The following is a 19,978-nucleotide window of genomic DNA, read 5'->3' as shown; positions in this document are numbered from 1 at the left end:
ATGCTCACAGTCTTTCTCTCTCAAATAAAATCTTTAAAAAAAAAAAAAAAGTACTGGGGATGACTTACGCAAACCGTCAAGAAGGACAAACACAACTGTCAGGTCATCTGTGGTTGTAACATCTTTGATTAAAGTGCTTACACCATTTAATTACTGATTGCAAAGTAGCAACAGAATGGTTACAACAGGGTTTTCTTACTGTAAAAGCAACAGACGCATCTGGAAATGACAGAACTAGAGCAGTTATGGAACAGGCAGTATTCTGTGAGTTCCGGCCTCCCTTCCCTCTCAGCCCCTCCTCATTCGCAGATTCAAGAAGCCAAGTCCTGGACTGCCCTGTCCTCACTCCTCTCCCACGCAGCAGGATGTCAGCTGTACTCACTCTAAATTTGGAGCTGATCGGGTTTCTAGCAGAAAATCAACTACATGTCAGCCTACTATTAGTCATTTAAAAAAAAAAAAAAAAGGCCATTAGGCAAGACATTCTGGACTGCTGGTGTGATCCTGGTGGGGGGAGGGCAAGAGAACACCACTGGGCCCCGCTCTGCCCCTGGAAGCCAGCAGATGCTTCTCCGACAGGGGCAGCCACACACGGGGCCCCCCCCCTCCTGTCACTTGTTCCACTGCCCTGGATGGCTTGGTGCATCCCCACCCCCCAGATTCTGGAAGAAGAATGCACAGAAACTGGCCCTTAGAGAGGCCCTGCTGTTCTACACTAGCTCAACACAACTAGGAGACAAGAAGGGGGTGGGACAAGGGGGCAGAAGCCATCACAACGGGTGCTTCGAATACTGGATGGTGTCCAGCGCCGCCCCGATGTCGTAGTTCTTGGTCTGCAGGAGCCTGGTGAGCCAGCCGCCTTCGTCAGAGAAGCCCATGGACAGCATCTGGGAGAGGGACTCGATGAGCCGGGGGTCAGCTTCTGCCAGAGGGAGGATGAGAGTTGTGAGGCAGGGGGAGGGAGGGAAGCCAGCGCGCCCGTGCCCGCGGGGACCAGCCCTTCCACGGGCCTGCTACCCGGCGCAGCAACCCTCCCCAGCAGGGCCCCGGAAAAGGCCAGAGGGTGAGGATTTTGAGCGGCTCTGCAAGGCTGTACGGTCTCCTGACTCGCGTCTGCCATCACAAGGGAACATCGCAGAGAGCCTGTAAGCAACGGGGCGCCGCCGGGCTCCACTACATCTATCCTGGACACTGACATCTGGCTGTCATCCAATTTTCACATCTTGACCTTTTCCTGACCATCATCAAAATGAAGGAATCAGGGGCGCCTGGGTGGCTCAGTCAGTGAAGTGTCCCCCTTCAGCTCAGGTCATGATCCTGGGGTCCTGGGATCGAGCCCCGCCTCGGGCTCCCTGCTCAGGGGGGAGCCTGCCTCTCCCTCTCCCTCTGCTGCTCCCCCTGCTTGGGCTCGCTCACTCTCGCAAATAAAATCTTAAAAAAAAAAAAATCACTCTTGGCCCTTAAGTGACAGCTTGCCGCCCCTGCTCTGAGGCAGAGCAGATCAAGACCAGTAGCCCAAAGGGCCAAATGTGGCCCACAGGGGGCTTTCCCGGTGTCGCTGCTTCCACACTGTTGTGACGGTGACGAGCCAGAGCGAGGCCTCAGCCGCCCCTGCCGCTCAGCTGTGCTTGGGCTGCCGCAGTCCCCCTGGCCTTCCTGCCCCGCACACGCCACCGCCCCACGTGGTGGCTTCCTGCCTGGCTCCCACGGGGACCCTGGCCGTGACCCCCGCTCAGAGGTCGACGCTTTCCTCGGGGGGTAGCCTCTCAATCGCACTGCCCTCGGGATTCAGGGGTCCAGCTGCTGAAAGGAGGGGAGGGGATGTTCTGAGGAAAAAAGGTAGAAACACAGAACTGCGTGAATCACTCGCCTGGTGGCAGATGGGGGTACAATGCAGCTTCCTTCAGTCCTGTGGGCCCTTCCTGAGAAGAGTTGAGAGAGCCCGGCCCTTCGGATTCGGGCATCTGTAGAGACTGGAGTTCCCCCGTAGACGGGTCCACTTCTTTGGAAGACAAGTGAGTCCAGTCTTCGTCTGCCCCCGAGCAGTTATCCGACTCCATCTGCTCCTGCAACAGAAGCCCCCGTGAGCACAGCTGCCCCCAGCTGCCCCCACCGGCACTCCTGCGGGCAGCGAGGAACGTTCTAGCAGTGGGAACGAAGCCCTCGAAGCTGGGAGGGCCGTCTGCTGGGCTGTGTCCTGTCCGGGGCGGGGCACTTGCCTCCAGTGGCACCGACTCCAGGGCCACCTTGTCCATCTGCTCTGCCAGGGACTGCGCCGCGCCCTCCGGGTCCGCGTCTGGCTTGCCGGGGTCCGAAGAGCAGCTGCTCGGCTGGGAGCCGCACTTTTCCTCGGTGCCGGAGCTGCCTGGAGAGACAGGGGCGAGGCGGCTCCTCTTCCCGCCGTGCTCCACGTCAATATCCACCTCGATGCCTGCAGCGACCCAGGAGGAAGCAAACACCTGTGAGCCCTCCGGAGGCCCTCCTGGCCGGGGACAGGGCGTGGGGCAGGGGGGAACAGCAGCATAGTGGGGGGGGGGTGTGCAGGGCACGAGGCCAGCCCACCAGCCACAAGGCGGATGGCCGCTCATCTGACCTTCAGGATCCCAAGGGCTCACTGCTCCCCATACCCTGGCCCCAAACTCTGGCTCCTAGAAAATGTCTGCTGACTTGTCCACCTTACTGGCCCTGCCTCTTCCAACTTAATGAAACCTTAATCTCAGTGAACATCCCGGGTCAGCTCTGGAGCCAGAAAGCCCATCAAGAGCCCCTGTTTTGCCCTGTGTGGGCAGCAGGCTAGGAACAGGGAGCCACACACCAGAGTGGCCACAGAGCCCCCGCCACAGCGCCCAGGACCGCACAAAGCCTCACATTAGTTGGGGGGGCGGCGGGGGGGGCAGTGATGGGAAACTCCAGAATCCTGCTTGGCTTTGTGGGAGGCCCACGTGGCTTGAAGCCCCAGCCAGCGGGTCGCCCGCGGTCCCTCACACAGGCACACGTGCCCACTGAGGGGACGGAGGGCAGTCACTGGTGCGGTTTCTGATTAATTTATCAGAGGACAACATGCGCACAGCTTAGAGTCCAACCGTTCCAGAAGGCTCCAGCGAAGATCCCTGGCCCCCACCACACAGCCCGCCCACTCCCCACAGACGGCTTCCAACCCACGCTGCCTTTTCTCCACGGCTCAAGTGCACTGCTTATTCTAGATCAACACTTACCTCCCCTTCCCCTGTCCTTTCAAAAACTTTTCAATGAAAACGTGCAGTGTTTAGGTGAACGCCACTATATATAGCTTTGTTCTGCTATATATATGGTCAGACATGACCATTTCACCTGGGAATAGCGCTCTAGGTTGAGAAACCAGTTCAGCTCCACAGTCTTCCAGGGTTGGCCCTTGGAACTCTCGAGCTCTTACAGTAACCTGGAGCATTTCCAGAGCCTCCCCTTCTCCAAAGGGTTCCGGGACAGGACAACGAGCTCTGGGGCGGGATCTTTTTTGGTCACTGTCCAAGGCACTTGGGAGTCCCTTCCAATCGAGAGGTTAATGTCTTCTGTGCCGAGATGGTCTTATATTCTTTGTTCATTTCCTTCCTTCAGTTTTGTCTGTTCTCTTCCTAGAATTCCTATTATTTGTCCTACCCTGGGCCTCCAGGATTAATCCTCAAATCTTCCCACCTTTTCTCTCTTCTCGCCTCTCTTTTGTTTTTGGAATATTTCCTTGAAATGACCTTAAAATCTAAGCCTTCTTTTGAAGTTTTCTTTATTCTGGCTATTTTTCTTCTTAATTTCTAAAAAAACAGTCTGTTCTGATCTTATCTTAATCTGTTTTATCATTTTTATGGTATCCTGTTCTTTTTTTCAAGGATGGAAAAACTTTTCTTTGTATCTCACGGAGGACGCTGACATTCTCTTTTCTGTAAAGTCCTTCCCCAAGTTCCTTCTTGTCTCCATGGAGAGATATTCCCAAATGGCTGGTGATCGTGGCCTTCTGATCCTAGCGAGGCACTAAGAAGAGGCTGCCAGGAAGCACTCTGAGAGGCCAGGGCCCTCATCTGTCTCCCTCTGTAGGGTGACCCGGTGGGTGTCTGGCCAGGCAGCGGGATCCCAGGTGGCAAAGCTGTGGGACCCGGCTCTGGCACGTCCGGCCTCTCCTGAGCAGGGACGCCCCAGCCCCTGCTAGACCCACTGCCCACTCATGGCGCCCCATTTCAGGCTGGTGCCTCACCCTGCCCTGGGGCCCTAGGGCTGAAGCTTCCCTGGGTCAAATGCTCCAGCAGCTAACCATCAGGTCTCGTGCGTGGGTGGGCAAGGACGAGCAACTGGCTGACCAGCCAGTGATTGCTACATGATCCTGAAGAGTGGTCTTCAACCATCCCCTGGCCCTTGGCCTTCCCTGACCAGCCCTCCTGCCTCTCACCAGGACCCCTGTGTAGGCAGATATGTGGCTTCTGATGCCTCCACGCTGTTGGTCACCACCCTCAACTCCCATTTCCCACCGTTCAAAGTGTGAGGTCTTCCTACCTTGTCCTCTAGGACTTTTTTCCCCTTTTTCTTTGTTAACGTTGCTTTATACTCTTGTGTTTAATCCCTCTACTGTTACTTTGGTAGTGTGAAGAGCAAACAGATAAAAGCGGGCTTAGCTACCAGTACCCCCATCTGCAACATTTAAGTCCTTTTTCTCCTTCTATCCTCCCTCCAACTTTTCATCATGAAAGGTTCAAGCAGGGGCGCCTGTGTGGCTTAGTCAGTTGAGCTTCAGACTCTTGGTTTCAACTCAAGTCATGATGTCAGGGTTGTGAGATCAAGCCCCATATCGGGCTCCGCGCTCAGTGGGGAGTCTGCTTGAGATGCTCTCCCTCCCTCTGCCCCTCCCCCATGTTCTCTCTCTAAATAAATAAATCTTTAAAAAAAAAAAAAAGGTTCGAGCACACAGGAAAGTTGGAAGAACATCCAATGAACACCCATATACTGTCTCACTTTTCTATGGGGGCGAATGACAGGACTTCCATAAATGAACCAGAGAGATTCTAGAATCCCAAGTTTCTCCAACGGATGATAACCTGAGACCTAAGGGCTTACAGACTGTACCACTGGCCGTGCCCTGCTTCCCCCAGAGCCTGTGAGGGGGAGTGTCTTCTGAAAACCCTAGGACAAGGAAAGGACCTGCGGTTTGGGGGTCCTAGAGGTCAGTGACTGCAAACTCAGGCTGGCGGCAGACCCGCTCAGCTGGTCCTCATGGCACCTACCAAACAAGGTCTTTGCTTTTAAAATCGCTGAGTCACTGCACATGGTCTGCCCTCTGGGAGGCATTACTGGCTGTCCCTTAGGGCCCCTGCTCTGGGAACCTTCCCTTCTAGGCCGTTAGCATGAGTCACCCTAGCTGTCAGTTCCTCATAAGAAAGGAAAATACCTGTTAACTCTAGAGTTTAATCAATTCCTCAAGTGGCTCTCCTCAACTGAAACTGCTTCAGAGGCATATTTACTGAAATTTTCCCTGTTATTTTGGAGAGCTCTAGGCTCCTCCCCAGTTGGTACACAGCAACTCCCTCCACTTTGAAAGACCTGAAAAGGCCTTCACCCTTAGCCTACAATGCCTCTGAGCGCTGCCAAAATTACCCCCTCTGCCCTGAGTGGGGAATCCGGGTCAAGTTCTGAAACAGGCCACCGGCTCAGATGGGCCTCGGGATGGACAGCAAGTGGGACCCAGAGTCCCTGGCAAGCCTTCAAAACACATGGATCCCAGGCCCGACCCATGGCCAATTTACCAGAATCCAGAAGGTGGACCTGGGACTCTGCATGGTTCCAAGGTTCCCTACCTGAACCTAGACTGGGGTTCGGGACTTCCCAGCTTGTCTGCTTCGTTCTTTTAGCGAAGGACTTTGTTCTTCAGAATAATTTTAGTGAAATCTCCACATGTCAAAATTTATACCAAAAACAACCCATGTTGGTGATTCTGAGGCTCGGCCAACCTTGAGAACCACGATCCACTAGTAGCTTCCAAAGAGCCGCTTCCCGTTGCCCCCAAATCACAACTCTCATCACCACGTCTTGTGAGGCAGCTAGGGTTTAGCACTAGCTTATCTCCTGCTTATAACCTGATCGCCGCTCCACTCTTATCCTCCTAGAAGGCATTAAGAACCCGTTCTTTTCTCTTTCTCTCAAAGGCCTTTAAGTCCAAACACAAAACTCCGCGGTACATGGTCTGAGGGGTTTCACAGGTCCCTGCTGAGCTGCGTCCTGGCCTGATGCAGCGGGAGCCGAAATGGCCTCAAGCTGGGGGCGACGGCGGGCCTGCCTCCCCATCCCATCAGCATCCATTCAGACAGTGGACACTTGCTGCCGCTGAAGTCACAAAGTGGAGCACGCTTCCAGCCAGAGATCACGGATCCACTGTAGCCTTGGACCAGAAGTCACAGTCGTAGCGGACTCCCACCGTCCCCGTCAGGGCCAGCGGATACAGCAGGCGCCTTCTAAAGCCTTGGGCCAGTCCCACCACGAGGGGGGTACCCGCTGCGGTTCACCCACCCATCCAGTGACCTCACATCTGACCCGACACTACTGGAAACCCTCCATCACACCCGGCTCCCCAGCGCAGGCAACAAGCTGGGCACTCAGGAAGCCCCCAGAAAGGTTGCGGTTGCAAAAAAACAGAAGGGAAGCAAAGAGAAATGGCCTCTCAGCTAACTATTCCCCCAAGTCCTTGAGTAAACCCCAGGGCTCACATTCAGGGGGGAAAGCAGACTGTCCTTTGTGGGAAGAGAAGTCAGAAGCCGACAGGCCAGCCCTGCAGCAGAGGCTACTGGGCTTATCCCAACCAAACACTCGCTGATTCCACTTCACTCCACAGGGAAAGCTCCAGAACGTGTCACGGAATTTAACTTTGAGCGGCCTGCGGTGCAGCGCATGGCAAAGGCCGGCCCCAAGGGCACGGCAGTCACCGTTCCTCCATGGTGACCCGGGGGGCAAGCCGCCCCCCAGCCACCCCCTCACCAAGTGATGGACACACTCCTGCTCTCGAAGGACAGAGGCCGCCACTTACCCAGAGGGCTCAGGGCGGCCGCCACACTCTCCCCTACGTTCTTGAGGAAATTCACACTGGGATCCTCCGATGGACCAGCAGCTTTGGTTTTCAAAAAAACAAAAACAAAAAATGTTCGATTCAAAGCAGGTTTCTCAATGACTTCGACACCTGTTATGATCCTATCACCTTTCCCACAGGTGCCCTCCACCCCCAGGGGTCCTGTCCCAGCAGCCTTCCCTAACTCTCTCCCACTGCGGGCCCGTGTGTGCCCCTGGTGCTCAGAAGCCCACGGGGGATTCGCTACATGCGGTGTACAATGCCTACCACATTCTAGCTCAAACCACATCAGAATTAAACCAACATCCCCACCTTTGTTCCAAAGGAGGAGGTAAATCGGAGGACAATTAAGTTAATAAAATCAGACTACAACCAGAATCCTAAATTCTGGAACACAAGCCATCTGTTTTTAACTTTGTGCCTGTGTTTCAAAATACTTGAGCAGGCCGGCTGGCTCAGTCAGTAGAGCATGTAACTCTTGAGCTCAGGGTCGTGAGTTCAAGTCCCACATTGGGTATAGAGCACATTTTTAAAAAAGAAAAAAAAAAAAAAAAAGCCTTGGGCGCCTGGGTGGCTCAGTTGGTTAAGCGACTGCCTTCGGCTCAGGTCGTGATCCTGGAGTCCCGGGATCGAGTCCCGCATCGGGCTCCCTGCTCGGCAGGGGGTCTGCTTCTCCCTCTGCCCTCTTCCCTCTTGTGCTCTCTGTCTCTCGTTCTCTCTCTCTCAAATAAATAAATAAAATCTTAAAAAAATAAAAAAATAAAAAAATAAAAAAATAAAAATTAAAAAAAAAAAAAAAAAAAAAAAAAGAAAAAAAAGCCTTGACAGGGGAGGGAGGTTTAGGGTTGAGCCACATCTGGGCCAAGCCTCGGTTTAGTGCGGGTGAATTAGCGGCCCTGGGCACTGAGGTGCCTCCGTCTTGCTGGGTGTGGCGTGAGGATGATGCTCCCCACTTTGCAGGGTTTTGTGAGGACTACGCACCCTGAATGGCTGTGAAGCACCCTCACCTGATTCGGCTGCGGAGCCAGGGCGGGTGTCCCCTGCCCGGGGAGGACGCGGGCTCCAGTTCCCTGGGGGGCCCATCTCCCAGCCGGGCCACACGAAGTGCCCGTGTTTCAGCTTCCGGAGCCAGCGGCTGTGAGTGACGCCCTGGGGAGGAGTGAGCAGAGGGGCCGGGTGACACCAGAGCAGGGGGCTCCTTCCTCCTGGACCCCTGCCCGCTCCGTGCTCCCCCCAGCCTCACCTCGGAGAAGGGCCCGAAGGGGCCGGGGAAGACGAGCTTGCTGTGCTCGCGGTGCAGGCCCTTCCCCTCGCAGGCGGAGCACAGGTCGTAGTCCGGGCAGACGCTGCACTTGTAGCGGGTCCCCACCACGGGCCCATTGCACCCGTCACAGATCACGCCGGGGTACACCAGGCCGCGGGGCACCTCCTGAGCACACGGGGGGCGGTGGTCCCGCCGACACTCCTTCTTCTCTGCAGGTGGGACCCCACACGAACCGCTCGTCACGACTGGGGGGCTTTCAGTCAGTGGGCCCCTGGCCCTGCCCTCCAGACCTGGAGTCCGTGCACAACCCAGCTGTTCAAGTGACAGCAACAGGGGACCCAAGAAGCTGCCAGGAGGGTCCCAGTCCCTGTGCCTGGTACAGTACATGGGGCCCAGGCAAGTGAGAAGTGGCAGGGAGCTGTGTCTGCATTGCTGGGGCCCTGCCCCCCATTAAAATAAACCCCACTGCATCCCCAAAGCCGCCCCCAGCCCCTGGCCCTTGACAGAGTGAACCCAGAGGTCCCCAGGCCCCACCCCTTCGGGACTCCTCTCTCAGGCCAAGCACAGAGATGATGAAGTCTCGGTCTTAACCCAAAGGCTCTTGCCCGCTCCTTGGAGGGGACTGCTCAATAACCTCAAGCAGGTTTCACACAGCAAGAAGCACCCGGCAGCGCCCAGAACAGACCTTTACCTTTAATGTAAATACGGAAGAGGTCATCCTTCACGTAGGACATTGCCATGGTCAGTTCCTCGTCACTGGAAAAGGCCACCAAGTCTCCATCCTCATCTAGATTGTTTACAAGACCGCATGTGAGTACCCGAGCCTTCTCAGTCAGATACAAGCTGCTGAGAAGGGCGCAGGCTGAGCTAGAGGGGCGTCTGCTCGCCTAGGAACTGACGCACACCTGTGTGAGCCAGGGGGCGTGGAGGCCAGACCGCCCATTCTCTGTAACACCGCCTGGAAGGTAAGCACTAGGACATGGGGCCCGGGTGCCCACGGGAGGCAGAGCATGCGGGGCGCCGCTCCTGTAGCTGAGCCAGCTGCCCCTTAAGCCGGTGCTGCCTCGGTCCACATCTGACCAGGCCGAGACCCACCTTCAACTGTAGGAGATCCCCACCTGTGACCAGCTCCTGGGGGCCCAGACCCTCCAAAGGCCGTGGGCCTCCTGTGGTTTAGGAGAGTCAAGGAGATGAGTATATCTGCCTGCTTCCGCCCCCAATGAAGCTACAGTATTTGTATGAACTCTCTGACTTTTAGATTTAGCAAGTGGTGTGAAAGTCCCACCGTGCAGGCCAAACCACCCCCTACATCTGCAGGCTGCGCCAGCTGTGGGCCACCGGAGGCAACATCCACCGGAAGAACAGGGGCAGCGTCAAAAGGTGATAACCCAAACACCCATCCACTAAGGAGTGGAAAAACAAAACGGGGTATGTCCACAAAATGGAATGTTACTCAACCACAAAAAGGCATGAAGTCCGGACACAAGCTGCAACACAGCTAAACCTTGGAAATGTTATGCCGAGTACAAGAAGCCGGTTACAAAAGAATAGGAAAGTGTAGGGCTCCGTGTCTGTTTATAGGAAATGTCCAGAATAAGGAAATCCATCGAGAAAGAGATTAGCGGCTGCTTAGAGCTGAAGGGGACGAGGAGAGAGCTCAACCGTAGAGTTCCTCTCGCAGGTGATGCAAAGGTTCTAAACCCGTGAGGAGGATGGTTGCACAAGTCGCTCAAAACTGTTCACGTGAAATGGGTGAACTGCACGGGAAGTGGAGGATAGCTCCATAAAGTTGTCACAAAAACCAACCAACCAGGAACGGGTCTGGCCAGTTGGCAGTGCTCCTAAGGGTGGGCCCGGCACTGTCCCTCCCAGGGGCCGGCCTTGGCTCCCGCCCCCCCGCGCCCCGCTTCCCTGCCCCGACCTGCTCCCCCCACACCCCCCCACCCCCGCCACACCAGCGCAGCAAGAAACGGAGCGCGGTCCTGGGCTCCCATCCCTCCGCCGACGCTGCTGCAGAACGTCCCGGCTGGGTCCCTCTGTCCCCTGCCCGCGGGGGAACGTGCGCACTCAGGCCGGCCTCGGGCGCCCCGGGGCCGCTCCCGACCGCTCCTCCCCGCCGCCGCGCCCCGGGCTCGCCCGCCAGGCCCCGCCGCGCTGATTGGCCCGCCTCCCCGCTCTCCCCCGCCAGCCCTTCCTCCGCGTCCGGCCGGCGCTTCCGGGGCCCTCGCCAGCCCCGACTCGGCAGCAGCGAGCTGTCAGCGTAACCCGAGCGCCCGCCGCCGGCCAGCGAGGACGCCCCAGCGCGCCCCGGGCCAAGACCTGCGACGTCACGGCGGGGGGAGGGCCGGCGCCCTGCGCCCCCGGGACCCCCGGGCCCGACACCCGCCGGCAGCGGGAACCCCCTTCCCCCGAGAGCGGCCGGAGCCGGCCCCCGCGGGCGCCCCCAGGCCGGACGAGCAGCCGCCCCGCCGGGCAAGCCTGCGTCACGGCCCCGCGCAGCCCCCCGAGGGCGCCGGGCCCGCTCACCGCGGTAGTACGTCTGGAAGCCGCCGGGCCGCAGCACCGGGAACAGGGCGGCCACCCGGCTCAGCAGCCGCTCGCAGGGCCCGGGCCCGGTCGCGGCCTCCGCCTCGGCCTCCGCCTCGGCCTCGGGGCTGAAGCAGAAGCTGAAGCGGCGGATCTCGCGGGCCGCGTCCTCCTTGCCCAGAAGATAGGCCTTCACGGTGAGCGACGCCATCGCTACCGGTCGGCGAGCAGGAGACGGAGCCGGGCCGCGGCGGCGGCGGGCGCGCGGCTTTTGTAAAGAACGCGGGCAGCCCCGCCTCCGCCGGCCTCCTGGGGGCGTGGTCTCCGCGCCCCGCCCCGCCGCGCCGCCCCGCGCGAGCCGCCCTGCGGCGGCCCCGAGCCCGCTGCGCCGCCGTCCCCTCACGGTGTCCCGCACCCCCTTAGCGCCGACCCCTCTCCTCACTGTCCTCGGTGCCCCCGGGACCCCAAGAGGCCGGCCCGGGACTCCGACATCTAGGGCTGGGCTCCGGCCTCCTCACCTGCGGGGAAAGCACCCACAGGGGTCCCCCCCAGAGCCCTCCCAGGCCTGGGCCTGGCGGTGACTCAGCAAAGCGCAACGGAGGCCGCGGGGGTGGGGGGCTGGGGGGAAGCCCAGCGCGGCGGGAGGGGCCTACGGCGGGCCCGAAGCCCCAGGCCAGAGCCAACCGCTCCCGAGGTCCTGTCCGGGCCCTGCCACTCTCCACAGCCTCCCGTCCCGGGTGGGAGCCCGCTCCAGCGCCCCCAGCATCATCCATGACGGCCCCTTACCGGGTTGAGGGGCGTACCCCCCATCAGGCCTGAGCCTCAGAGGAGCTCCCAGTGGGGTAGGGGGTAAGGCTGAGGGGTGCCGGGGGAGCACGGGGTCCCCTCCCCCTCACCTGGCCAGAAGGCCGGCGGCCGCTTCCGGGAGCCTCAGTGGCCATCACGTGCTCCGCATGGGCAGCCGGACCCACACCTGTCAGCACAGAGTTCCGTTCCCAGGTGGTGCCCAAAGGGCCTGCGTGGTGTCAGGCCTGTTGGCCTCAGGGGCATCCCACGGGTCAGAGCAGCAGCCCTCCGCTAGTAACCAAGAAACAGGGCTCTATGTGACAAAACCCGCCTGTTCACAAGGCCTGGAGGAAGGGGGGTCTGGGAAGGAGGTGGGCAGGAAGGGTAGGTCACCCTCTGTAGTGTCCCAGGCGGGGTCCTGAGAGTAGAAGGCAGACCTGTTGAGTCGGAGCCATGTCCTCTGGTGGTGGGGTTTGTGCGATGGGAGAGCCAGAAGGGAAGGGTGGGTGGGTGGACTTGGCTCCGAGCTGTGGAGGCGATCTGCTTATGGGAACACAGCAGGGACCTGTCCGCAGGTGTGGCTGGTCCTTCCCAGGGGGCTCCAGAGTAGGTGCACCTCGCTCCAAGCAGCCCTTTAAAGAGGCCATACCCTCTCAGGCCCCTCCCCGCATCCCTGTTGTGAGCCTGGGAAAGGGACCCGATGCTCACTGCCCTGCAGACAGGGTCAGAGGATGGACAAGGGGCAGGCTGGGCAGAGGCTGCCGGGGCCCACAGGTGTCCATGGGTGTGTGACTCAGCAGCCCCGGGGCCTCGCCACGTAGGGCAGCCTGAACCAAGAGCCCAGCTTCCCAGCCCCCCAAGTTTCAGGGGCCTCATTCGAGTGAGTGGGGTGTGCAGAAGGAAAGCCCTGGGGCTCTGGGGGACCTCGGGTCTCAGGAAGGGCTCGAGGTGCGGCCCCTGTCCAAACAAGCAGCGGAAACAGACGCTTGCAGGCAGAACCTGCTTTGCTTTCTGGCCCTTTGGCCCCATTGGAGACCATGGTGGGTCTGCAAGGAGGGATGGAGAGCTTAGGGGAAATGGGGGTGGCAGGAAATGGGGCCCGGGGAAGCCAACCTGGAGGCCCCCACCCCTAGGAGAGTCCCCGCTCTGGCCTGCCCAGGATGCCCTCCCGCTGAGCGTGGCCCTGGCCCTGCCCTCCCCTCCTCCCCCAAGGCCAGTGAGAAGTAAACAAGGCTGTGGCTGGGGAACCCCCTGGCAGGGCCCTGTCGCCTGCCGGGAGAGGTCAGGTGGTCTGGCCGGCAGTGAGTCAGCATCCCATGACCACCGTCCTAACAGGGGATCCCCGCCCCACTGCTACCTAGCTCAGTGACATTTTAACAGGCAGCCGGGGTGGGGAGCGGGACCCCAGAGCCGCAAGAGCCCACAGAGGCCCCCGAGGCAGCAGGGAGACCAGAGCCAAGCAGACCCTGTCCCCGGGGTCCAAAGCCCCCTTCTGACATCTGCTGCCTGGCCCCTCCCTGGACTTCAGGGACCTCCCCTGTGCTGGCTGGCGCCTGAGTCAGAAGACCCACTATGCAGCAGTCCCACCTTCTTCGGGCATATGACAAGCCTCTGAGTCTCCCCATGTTTGAAATGGGGCTAGAATGGGGCCCTCCCAGATAGCTGGCTATGGTTTGGCTGCCTTTGGGGGCATCAGCTGGCGGTGGGGGTGTCAGGAAGGAGACCAGAGTAGGGTTTGAGGTGAAACAGTGGGGAGCACAGAAGAGACATGAGTCAGGAGTTTCCGGGGGATGAGCAGGGGTGGCCGGGAGGTCATCTGATTCGGTTTATTGCTGTCTCATGTTGTAAGCACCTCAGTGCCTCGTTCCTTACAGAAGTAATCCCATCCCCTGACAATGGCTTTCTGAGGTTCTGTTTATTTTCTTTGGGGTATGGAGCCAAGCCTACAGGTGGGTGCTGGGGCCACCAGAGACAAGGCCACGGCAGGACTCAGGCCACACTGCTCTGGGCCACCTCGAGGAAACTGAGGATCACAGGGGATCAGGCTCCTCCAGAACCCAGCACGGGGTCCAAGGACTGACTTTGTTTCTCCATTGAGGAACAGTGTGACTCGTGGGTGGCTCCACACCGTCCTCCACGCTCCCTTCTACTCCATCACAACGGAGGGACACACCCCCACCTCGGTTCCTAACCTCACCAACTCATTTTACCTGATGACTTTCCCCTGGCTCCTCCCCCTATCTGGAACTCTCCCTCCTCCTCCTGCATTGTCATCTCCTCCATGGGGCCTCTCCTGAGCACCCCCTTGCGAAAATCCCCAGACACTGGATGTTACCAGCCAAGAGGTGGGGGGGGGGGGCTGTGGCGGGGTGAGGGGGTGTTCTTAAAGAAAAAGGGCTCGGGGCGCCTGAGTGGTGCAGTCGGTTAAGCATACGACTCTTGGTTTCGGCTCAGGTCGTGTTCTCGGGTCGAGAGATCGAGGCCCACGTCAGACTCCGCGCTCAGCGCAGAGTCTGCTTAGGAATCTCTCTCCCTCTCCCTTTGCCCCACCCGCTGTCTTAACAACAAATATATAAATCTTTAAAAAAAAACAAAAAAAAAGCAAGAAAAGGGGCTGAAGGCGTGCATGATCAGGGAAATGCAGTAAAGCCATGAAGAGTCATGACTGGAGAGTTAGGGAAGGCTAAGTTGCCAGGGCGTGGTTGGAGGCCAGGAGCGGCAGTCTGGGCTCAGCCCTGCCTGCATACCATCCCGCGGGGCGGGACACTTGGGTCCTAGAGGGGGCACTGAGGGGCACCCTCTGCACCTGATGGTACCCTCTGTGGGCACTGGGCCGTGGAGGCAGCTCTCACCAACACTGAATGAGGAAAAGGAGGTGGGCCAGGCCTAATTCAGGCCATGTGTATAAATGCATATCAGAAAGCTCGGGGGCGCCTGGGGGGCTCAGTCGGTTAAACATCTGCCTTCAGCTCAGGTCATGATCCCGGGGTCCTGGGATCGAGCCCCGCATCAGGCTCCCTGCTCAGCGGGGAGTCTGCTTCTCCCTCTCCCTCTGCTGCTCCCCCTGCTCGTGCACTTACGCGCTTTCTCTCACAAGCTCTATCTCTATCTCAAATAAATAAAATCTTTTTTAAAAAAAAGAAAGAAAGAAAGAAATCAAGCAAGCTCGGTTCCCAGGCCGGGCAGAAGCACTAAGCCCGATGGATGGGTGGCCCTAGGGACATCTCTAGCTGAGCCCTGCGTGCCTGGCTGGGAAGGAACGTGTGGCCAGAGCTTGGGCCAAGGCAGGGGGTCCCTGGAGGGAGCTGCAGGCCACCTGGGTAGAGGGTGGACCTGACCTCGTCCTCACCCCACCCTACTGGTGCCCACTGGTCAGCACCCTCTCACGCATGTGTCCCTGGGCCCTTAGCCCTGGGGGTCCTTGCCCCATGGAGATGCCAGCAAGGGCACTGGTCTCCCCCCCACCAGGGAGAGCACCCCTGACACACACACATCAGATCTGGTGGTCCCCTAAGGCCGTTCATTAAGTGGGACCGTCCCATGCCCAGGAGGGAGGCTCAGACGAGGGCCACCAGGGTCACGACTGGGATCCAACGGCGCTGCACCTCGCAGACCTCTCCCATTCTTGGTCGAGACCTACCCCCATGTGCGCACTATTGTGGGCCCCCAGAGGGCCAGCCTGACAGCAGATGGTTCTGGAATCGTAAACGGAGAAGCTTGGTGGTATGGGGGAGGGGACCGTGATGAGACAGTGCAGCGACCCTGGACAGGTCAAGGCGCCCCAGGCCGATCCGAGCAAGAGCCCGGAGGAGGCATGTGGACCTGGCAGAGCAGGTGCCAACAGCTGGAGGCAGAGGGGGAAGAGGGTGCGGGGGCTCCCAGCTCTGTGCTGGATGGGAGAGAGGCCAGCATGGTCCTCTCCCCGGGGCTCTGGTCCCAGGCCAGGCAATGAGAGGGTGCCTGAAATGGGAGCCATGCTTTCTGGAGAGGGGGCGGGGGCCTGGGGTCAGTGGCTCAGGGCCATGTCCACCCCCACCTGCCCAGGTCCTGTCTGAAAACCTTCTGAAAAAGTTATCAGGCTTTCATGTGCTCCCAAGTCCCAGCGCCCTGACAGCCCTCACCGCCGGGGTCTACCCAGCGCCTCGCGCACCCCTCCTCTCTGGCTGATGCAGGGGGACTCACCGCGTGGCCCTAGGCCCTGTGTGCCCCGAGCCGGGGCTCCCCTCTTCCCAGCACGCCTGGCTCGTCTCCTCCTCCATGTCCCTGCGTGCCCTCTGCGGCCAGGGCAGGCCTGCCCTGTCCCTGTCCTGCCCGTGTCCCTGTGCCTGGCATGTGCAGGAGCTCGGGTACCATTTGTGGGGTGCATGGGGATGGTGTCCCACATCGCTGTCACCCTGACACTAGGGAGCAGCTACGGCAGAAGGTCCTCCTTGGGACAGCCTTGGCTCACTGTGGAAAGAAGGCCCAGGCGACCCCCTCCCACGGGGGCCCAAGCAAAGACTCTGCAACCACCTTACCCAGCTGCCGGGCTCCAGCCATCCCCCAGACCCTGGGGCAGGAGAGGCGCAGGGCTCCCACCCGTAACTGGATGAGAGGACAGGAGAATGGCATCCCAGGGCCCTGGGGGCTGAGGCTGGATCCTTGGCACCCACCTCCGACTAGAGCCCAGGACTTCCCGTCTGGCGGGCCCTGAGCTGAGGAGAGAGGGCCCGAAGCCCACAGGGCCTGGGCCGAAGTTGGGGGGTGGTGGGCAGGCCCAAGTTGGCAGGGTGGCCCCACTGTGACCCAGTTAAAAGCATGTCAGGTGGGAAGAAGTCAGTAGGGCGTGTTCTCAGCTACTAATGAACACATAGCCCCCCGGCCCTGGGCTATAGGGACCCGCACTCCTCCACTCTCAGGGTCTGTAGTTCTGGGGGGCCAGGGTGAGAGGGCTGACGTTCCCCTTGACAAGAGTTAGCGGGTTAGAGAAGGAAGTTTACATCCCTCATTGTTGCATTTTACATGCATTCCCAGTTTCCTTTAAGGATGGAAATGGTCCCTTAAGGATTCATTTCTCCCCAGCACGGAGGGTAGGGTGGGGCAGGTACGGGACCCAAGCTTGGCCAACCAGAGCACTGTGGCGCCCTGGGTCAGGATTGGCTGTGTAACCCAAACTGGTCGCCGACGCTGACCTCGGCATCTGGGCTCCTCGGTCCCCGGCAGGCCCGACGCTGGGTCACGAGACGCCTTAAACCAGTTGATTTGGGTCTTGGTCAGCGGTAGCCACGAGTACTAAACCACCACGCCTCGTGCCTGCCCCGGGGTCCCCAATGGCAAGGACCCTCCACACGATGCCGGCCAGCAACCCGGGGGGGCCAGCTGGGACCCTGCGGTGCCCTCAAGAGCCCCAGCAGTTCCCGCTGGTCGTACATGCCGATAATCACGGTAAAAATACTCGCGAAGTGCTTCTCTTATGCCAGGAAGCATTCCGAATACTTTATATATATGAACTCACCTGCTCCCCTGAGGTAACGTCACGGGATTTGTTCCGGCCCAGGACCTGAGAGAAGAGCCCCGGGTCACTTACAGGCCAGCACATGTGTTTATTTGGCCGGAGCTTCTAGAGCTCTCTTTCCCCATCGGGGAAGCCTGTGATGTTCAGACGGTCGCACCTGAAAGTCTGGGCAGGAACTACCGTGAGCAGGGTCCCCGAGGACCCTCGGGAGATATGTGGCTTTGAGAAATATACCTTTATTAAATCATGGAAATTCGGGGCTATTAAGCCTATTCTGACCATTATCCCCACTTTTCACCCCAGGGAAAGAGGCACAGAAAAGATGCAGTAACTTGCCCAAAGTCACACAGCTGTGTCACGTAGGGGTGGAGTCAGGATGACGAACCCAGGCAGGCTGCCTCTCTAGTCCACACTCTCGACCTCAACGATCTACAATCGCCTAAAGGTTGTCCTGCACCTATCGACTTCTCTTCATCTCCAGCCCCCTGCCCCCCATTCCAGACCACCTCTCTCCCAGATGCCTACGTCAGGGCAGAACGGAAAACTTTTCCTCTACCCTTTTAGATTCAGTGACTAGGGTCTGTGAATTAAACTGACCAAAAAAAAAAAAAAAAGGAAGAAAAAAACAGATTAGCAAAATAAAAGACTGATTTTTATTCCAGTACTTAGAATTTGGGGGCTTATATACCAACTTAATAGGGAAAGCAGAGGAGGAGAAGGTACTTATGAGGAAAACAAAAATACTTTTAGGAAAGATAAAATGGGCCCTCAGGAGAACAGAGGAGAGGTATTATTGATGGTTTTGTGACAATGGGTTTATCAGGTAATAAAAGCCATGCTGGAGGGGATTTAGGACAATTGAGTTATTTTGGGAGGCCTTGCTTTTAGGCAGATAGGGAAGTTGAAGAGAAAGCCTATTTTCAAATGCTTTCAGCTTGATACAATTTTCATGCCACAGTGACGTATTCTGGACTCCTTCACCTACAACAGCCCCCTGGTTCATCTCCCTGCTTCCTCTCTTACTCCCTCCGGCCCCTTCTCCCTGTCTGCTGTAGTGATATTTTCAAAATGTCCGTATGCCTGTCTCAATCCCACAGCAGCCCGGACTCTTCTCCCTGCTTTGGACGCTCCCCGTAGCTCCAAGGGTAAAAACCCCCATCCCTGACGAAGTGTGCAAGGACCAGACCCCTGGGGGCCTGCGGACTCCTTCCACAGAGGCGTTTGATCCAGCCGGCCCCCTCTGCTGAGGCCAAGCCATCCTTCTCCACTGGGGCATATTACTAACCTCATTTTCCCAGGAAGGCCCACTGTCTTTGGACAAGGGAATTTCCGCCACTGTAAGCTTTCTGAGCCCCAGGGACTTTGCTTTTCCAGCCAGGGATAGGAGGCTGGCAGGGTAGTGTCCTAGGGAGGGTCCCTGGTGTCGCTGGTGACCCATGCGTGGCTGGCACATGGTGAACACTCAGAACGTGGGTAATGAATGAAAATGGAAATGAGGCATCCAAGGAAAGATGGGCCTCCCCGAGGGGGCGAGGTGAGGCTTAGGGCAGGACTTCCAAACTCTCGCAGGGGCAGGAGATTCCCTTAGCATCTGGAGAAGGCAAGGATCCCTGCTTAGAACCATGTTTTGAAATGCTTAAAATATATTGCATTACAAAAGGAGTGCTAATATCGAAATGCAAATATCAAAATATAAAAACACAGATTTGTGGGGCGCCTGCCTGGCTGGCTCGGGTCTTGATCTCAGGGTCCTGAATTCAAGCCCGACGTTGGGCATGGAGACTACTTTTTCAAAATAAGTAAAAACAAAAAGCCCCACAGGTTTGTGACGTAGAAGCACCTGTGATCCTTTTTTTTTTTTTTTAAAGTAAGTTCTACGCCCAGTGTGGGGCTTGAACTCAGGACCTTGAAATCAAGGGTCACATGCTTTACCGACTGAACCAGGCACCCCACCCGTGATTCTTTATTAACTCATTACATTATAATAGAGAGAGGCAGGGCTAATAAACACCAGAATTGCCAAGTAGGAGCATGTCACGCCTATTTGGAGGTGTCTGCAACACCTGTAGCCTGAAAATCCCTGTGATTTCTGTGCAATGGTCTTAAGCACCACTAATTCTGCCGGACTTCCCTGCCTCCATTCATAATTGGAGGAAATGCCATGTTTCAGTTACAGATCAGTGAAAATAAAGATGGATTTTTTTTTTCTTTCTCATCTTAACTCCTTCTTTTTCTTTCTCATCTTAACTCCTAGACCTCCCCAGTTCTGGGTCCCTGGACCACAGGTTGAGAAGCCCAGGAAAGAAGGATGGAAGGAAGAGCCACCGCCGAGGGCCATCCCCCGGAAAATCTCCAGGGCTGGCAGGTGATTCCGACATGGGGGCATTTTCACTCTGTAGGAAGCAGGAACGAAGGAAGAAGGGTACACAGCCTGGGGTCTGGGGAGAAAGCAGGACTTTTCTGTGCCCATTTGGCTCCATGCTCTCTCCTGGGTGGGGATCGGAGTTGTCATCCCCAATCCCGACACAGAAGCTGAACCCTTGGCGGAGGGGGTGCTGCTCCCCAGGCCTGGAAGGGAACAAATTATTGCAAGGGCACAGAGAGCAGTGGAAAACTGCACGGGAGCCCAGCAAGCGCTCCCCTGTTTCAAAGGAGAAAGTTGGGAGTCCTCCAGGAGCTGGGACGGCAGGACCAGGCCCCCCCCACTCCGCCACAGTGGGCAGAATGAATGAATGTATGAATGCAGGAACAAATGAGTCACAGTGATGTCACTTCTGCAGGCCCCGTTAGGCTTCTGCTCTCTTGCCATGACCACCCCCTTAGCGCACGATCC

The 19,978-nt window shown here is 58.0% G+C and overlaps 1 protein-coding gene across 2 annotated transcripts; it reads right to left on the bottom strand.

Moving 5' to 3' along the window:
• Nucleotides 1-128: 128 nt before the first annotated feature.
• Nucleotides 129-11,137, bottom strand: SQSTM1 (sequestosome 1). 2 transcript variants are annotated; one of them, XM_044917151.1, is made up of 8 exons: nt 10,866-11,137; nt 9,031-9,126; nt 8,319-8,548; nt 8,083-8,224; nt 7,037-7,117; nt 2,220-2,431; nt 1,871-2,063; nt 129-922 (listed from the first exon to the last, which is right to left on the bottom strand). In XM_044917151.1, the coding sequence occupies exons 1-8, from the start codon at nt 11,074-11,076 to the stop codon at nt 771-773; spliced, it is 1,317 nt and encodes a 438-aa protein (XP_044773086.1). In that variant the 5' UTR covers nt 11,077-11,137; the 3' UTR covers nt 129-770. The 2 variants fall into 2 exon arrangements, with proteins under 2 accessions (XP_044773086.1, XP_021545589.1); XM_021689914.2 differs by having other exon boundaries at nt 1,871-2,066; nt 10,866-11,136.
• Nucleotides 11,138-19,978: the final 8,841 nt, after the last annotated feature.

The sequence above is a fragment of the Neomonachus schauinslandi genome, chromosome 7 (genome assembly GCF_002201575.2).
Source record: "Neomonachus schauinslandi chromosome 7, ASM220157v2, whole genome shotgun sequence".
NCBI lineage: Eukaryota > Metazoa > Chordata > Mammalia > Carnivora > Phocidae > Neomonachus > Neomonachus schauinslandi.
This window is presented reverse-complemented; position numbering and strand designations above follow the sequence as displayed.

Excerpts from the sequence above, each read along its gene's own strand:
- SQSTM1 (XM_021689914.2), bottom strand. The coding sequence starts at position 11,076 with ATGGCGTCGCTCACCGTGAAGGCCTATCTTCTGGGCAAGGAGGACGCG. Across the intron at positions 9,127-10,865 it reads CTTCCAGACGTACTACCGCG|ATGAGGATGGAGACTTGGTG; the intron begins GTGAGCGGGCCC and ends TAAACAATCTAG. Across the intron at positions 8,225-8,318 it reads CCTTCGGGCCCTTCTCCGAG|GGCGTCACTCACAGCCGCTG; the intron begins GTGAGGCTGGGG and ends ACTCCTCCCCAG.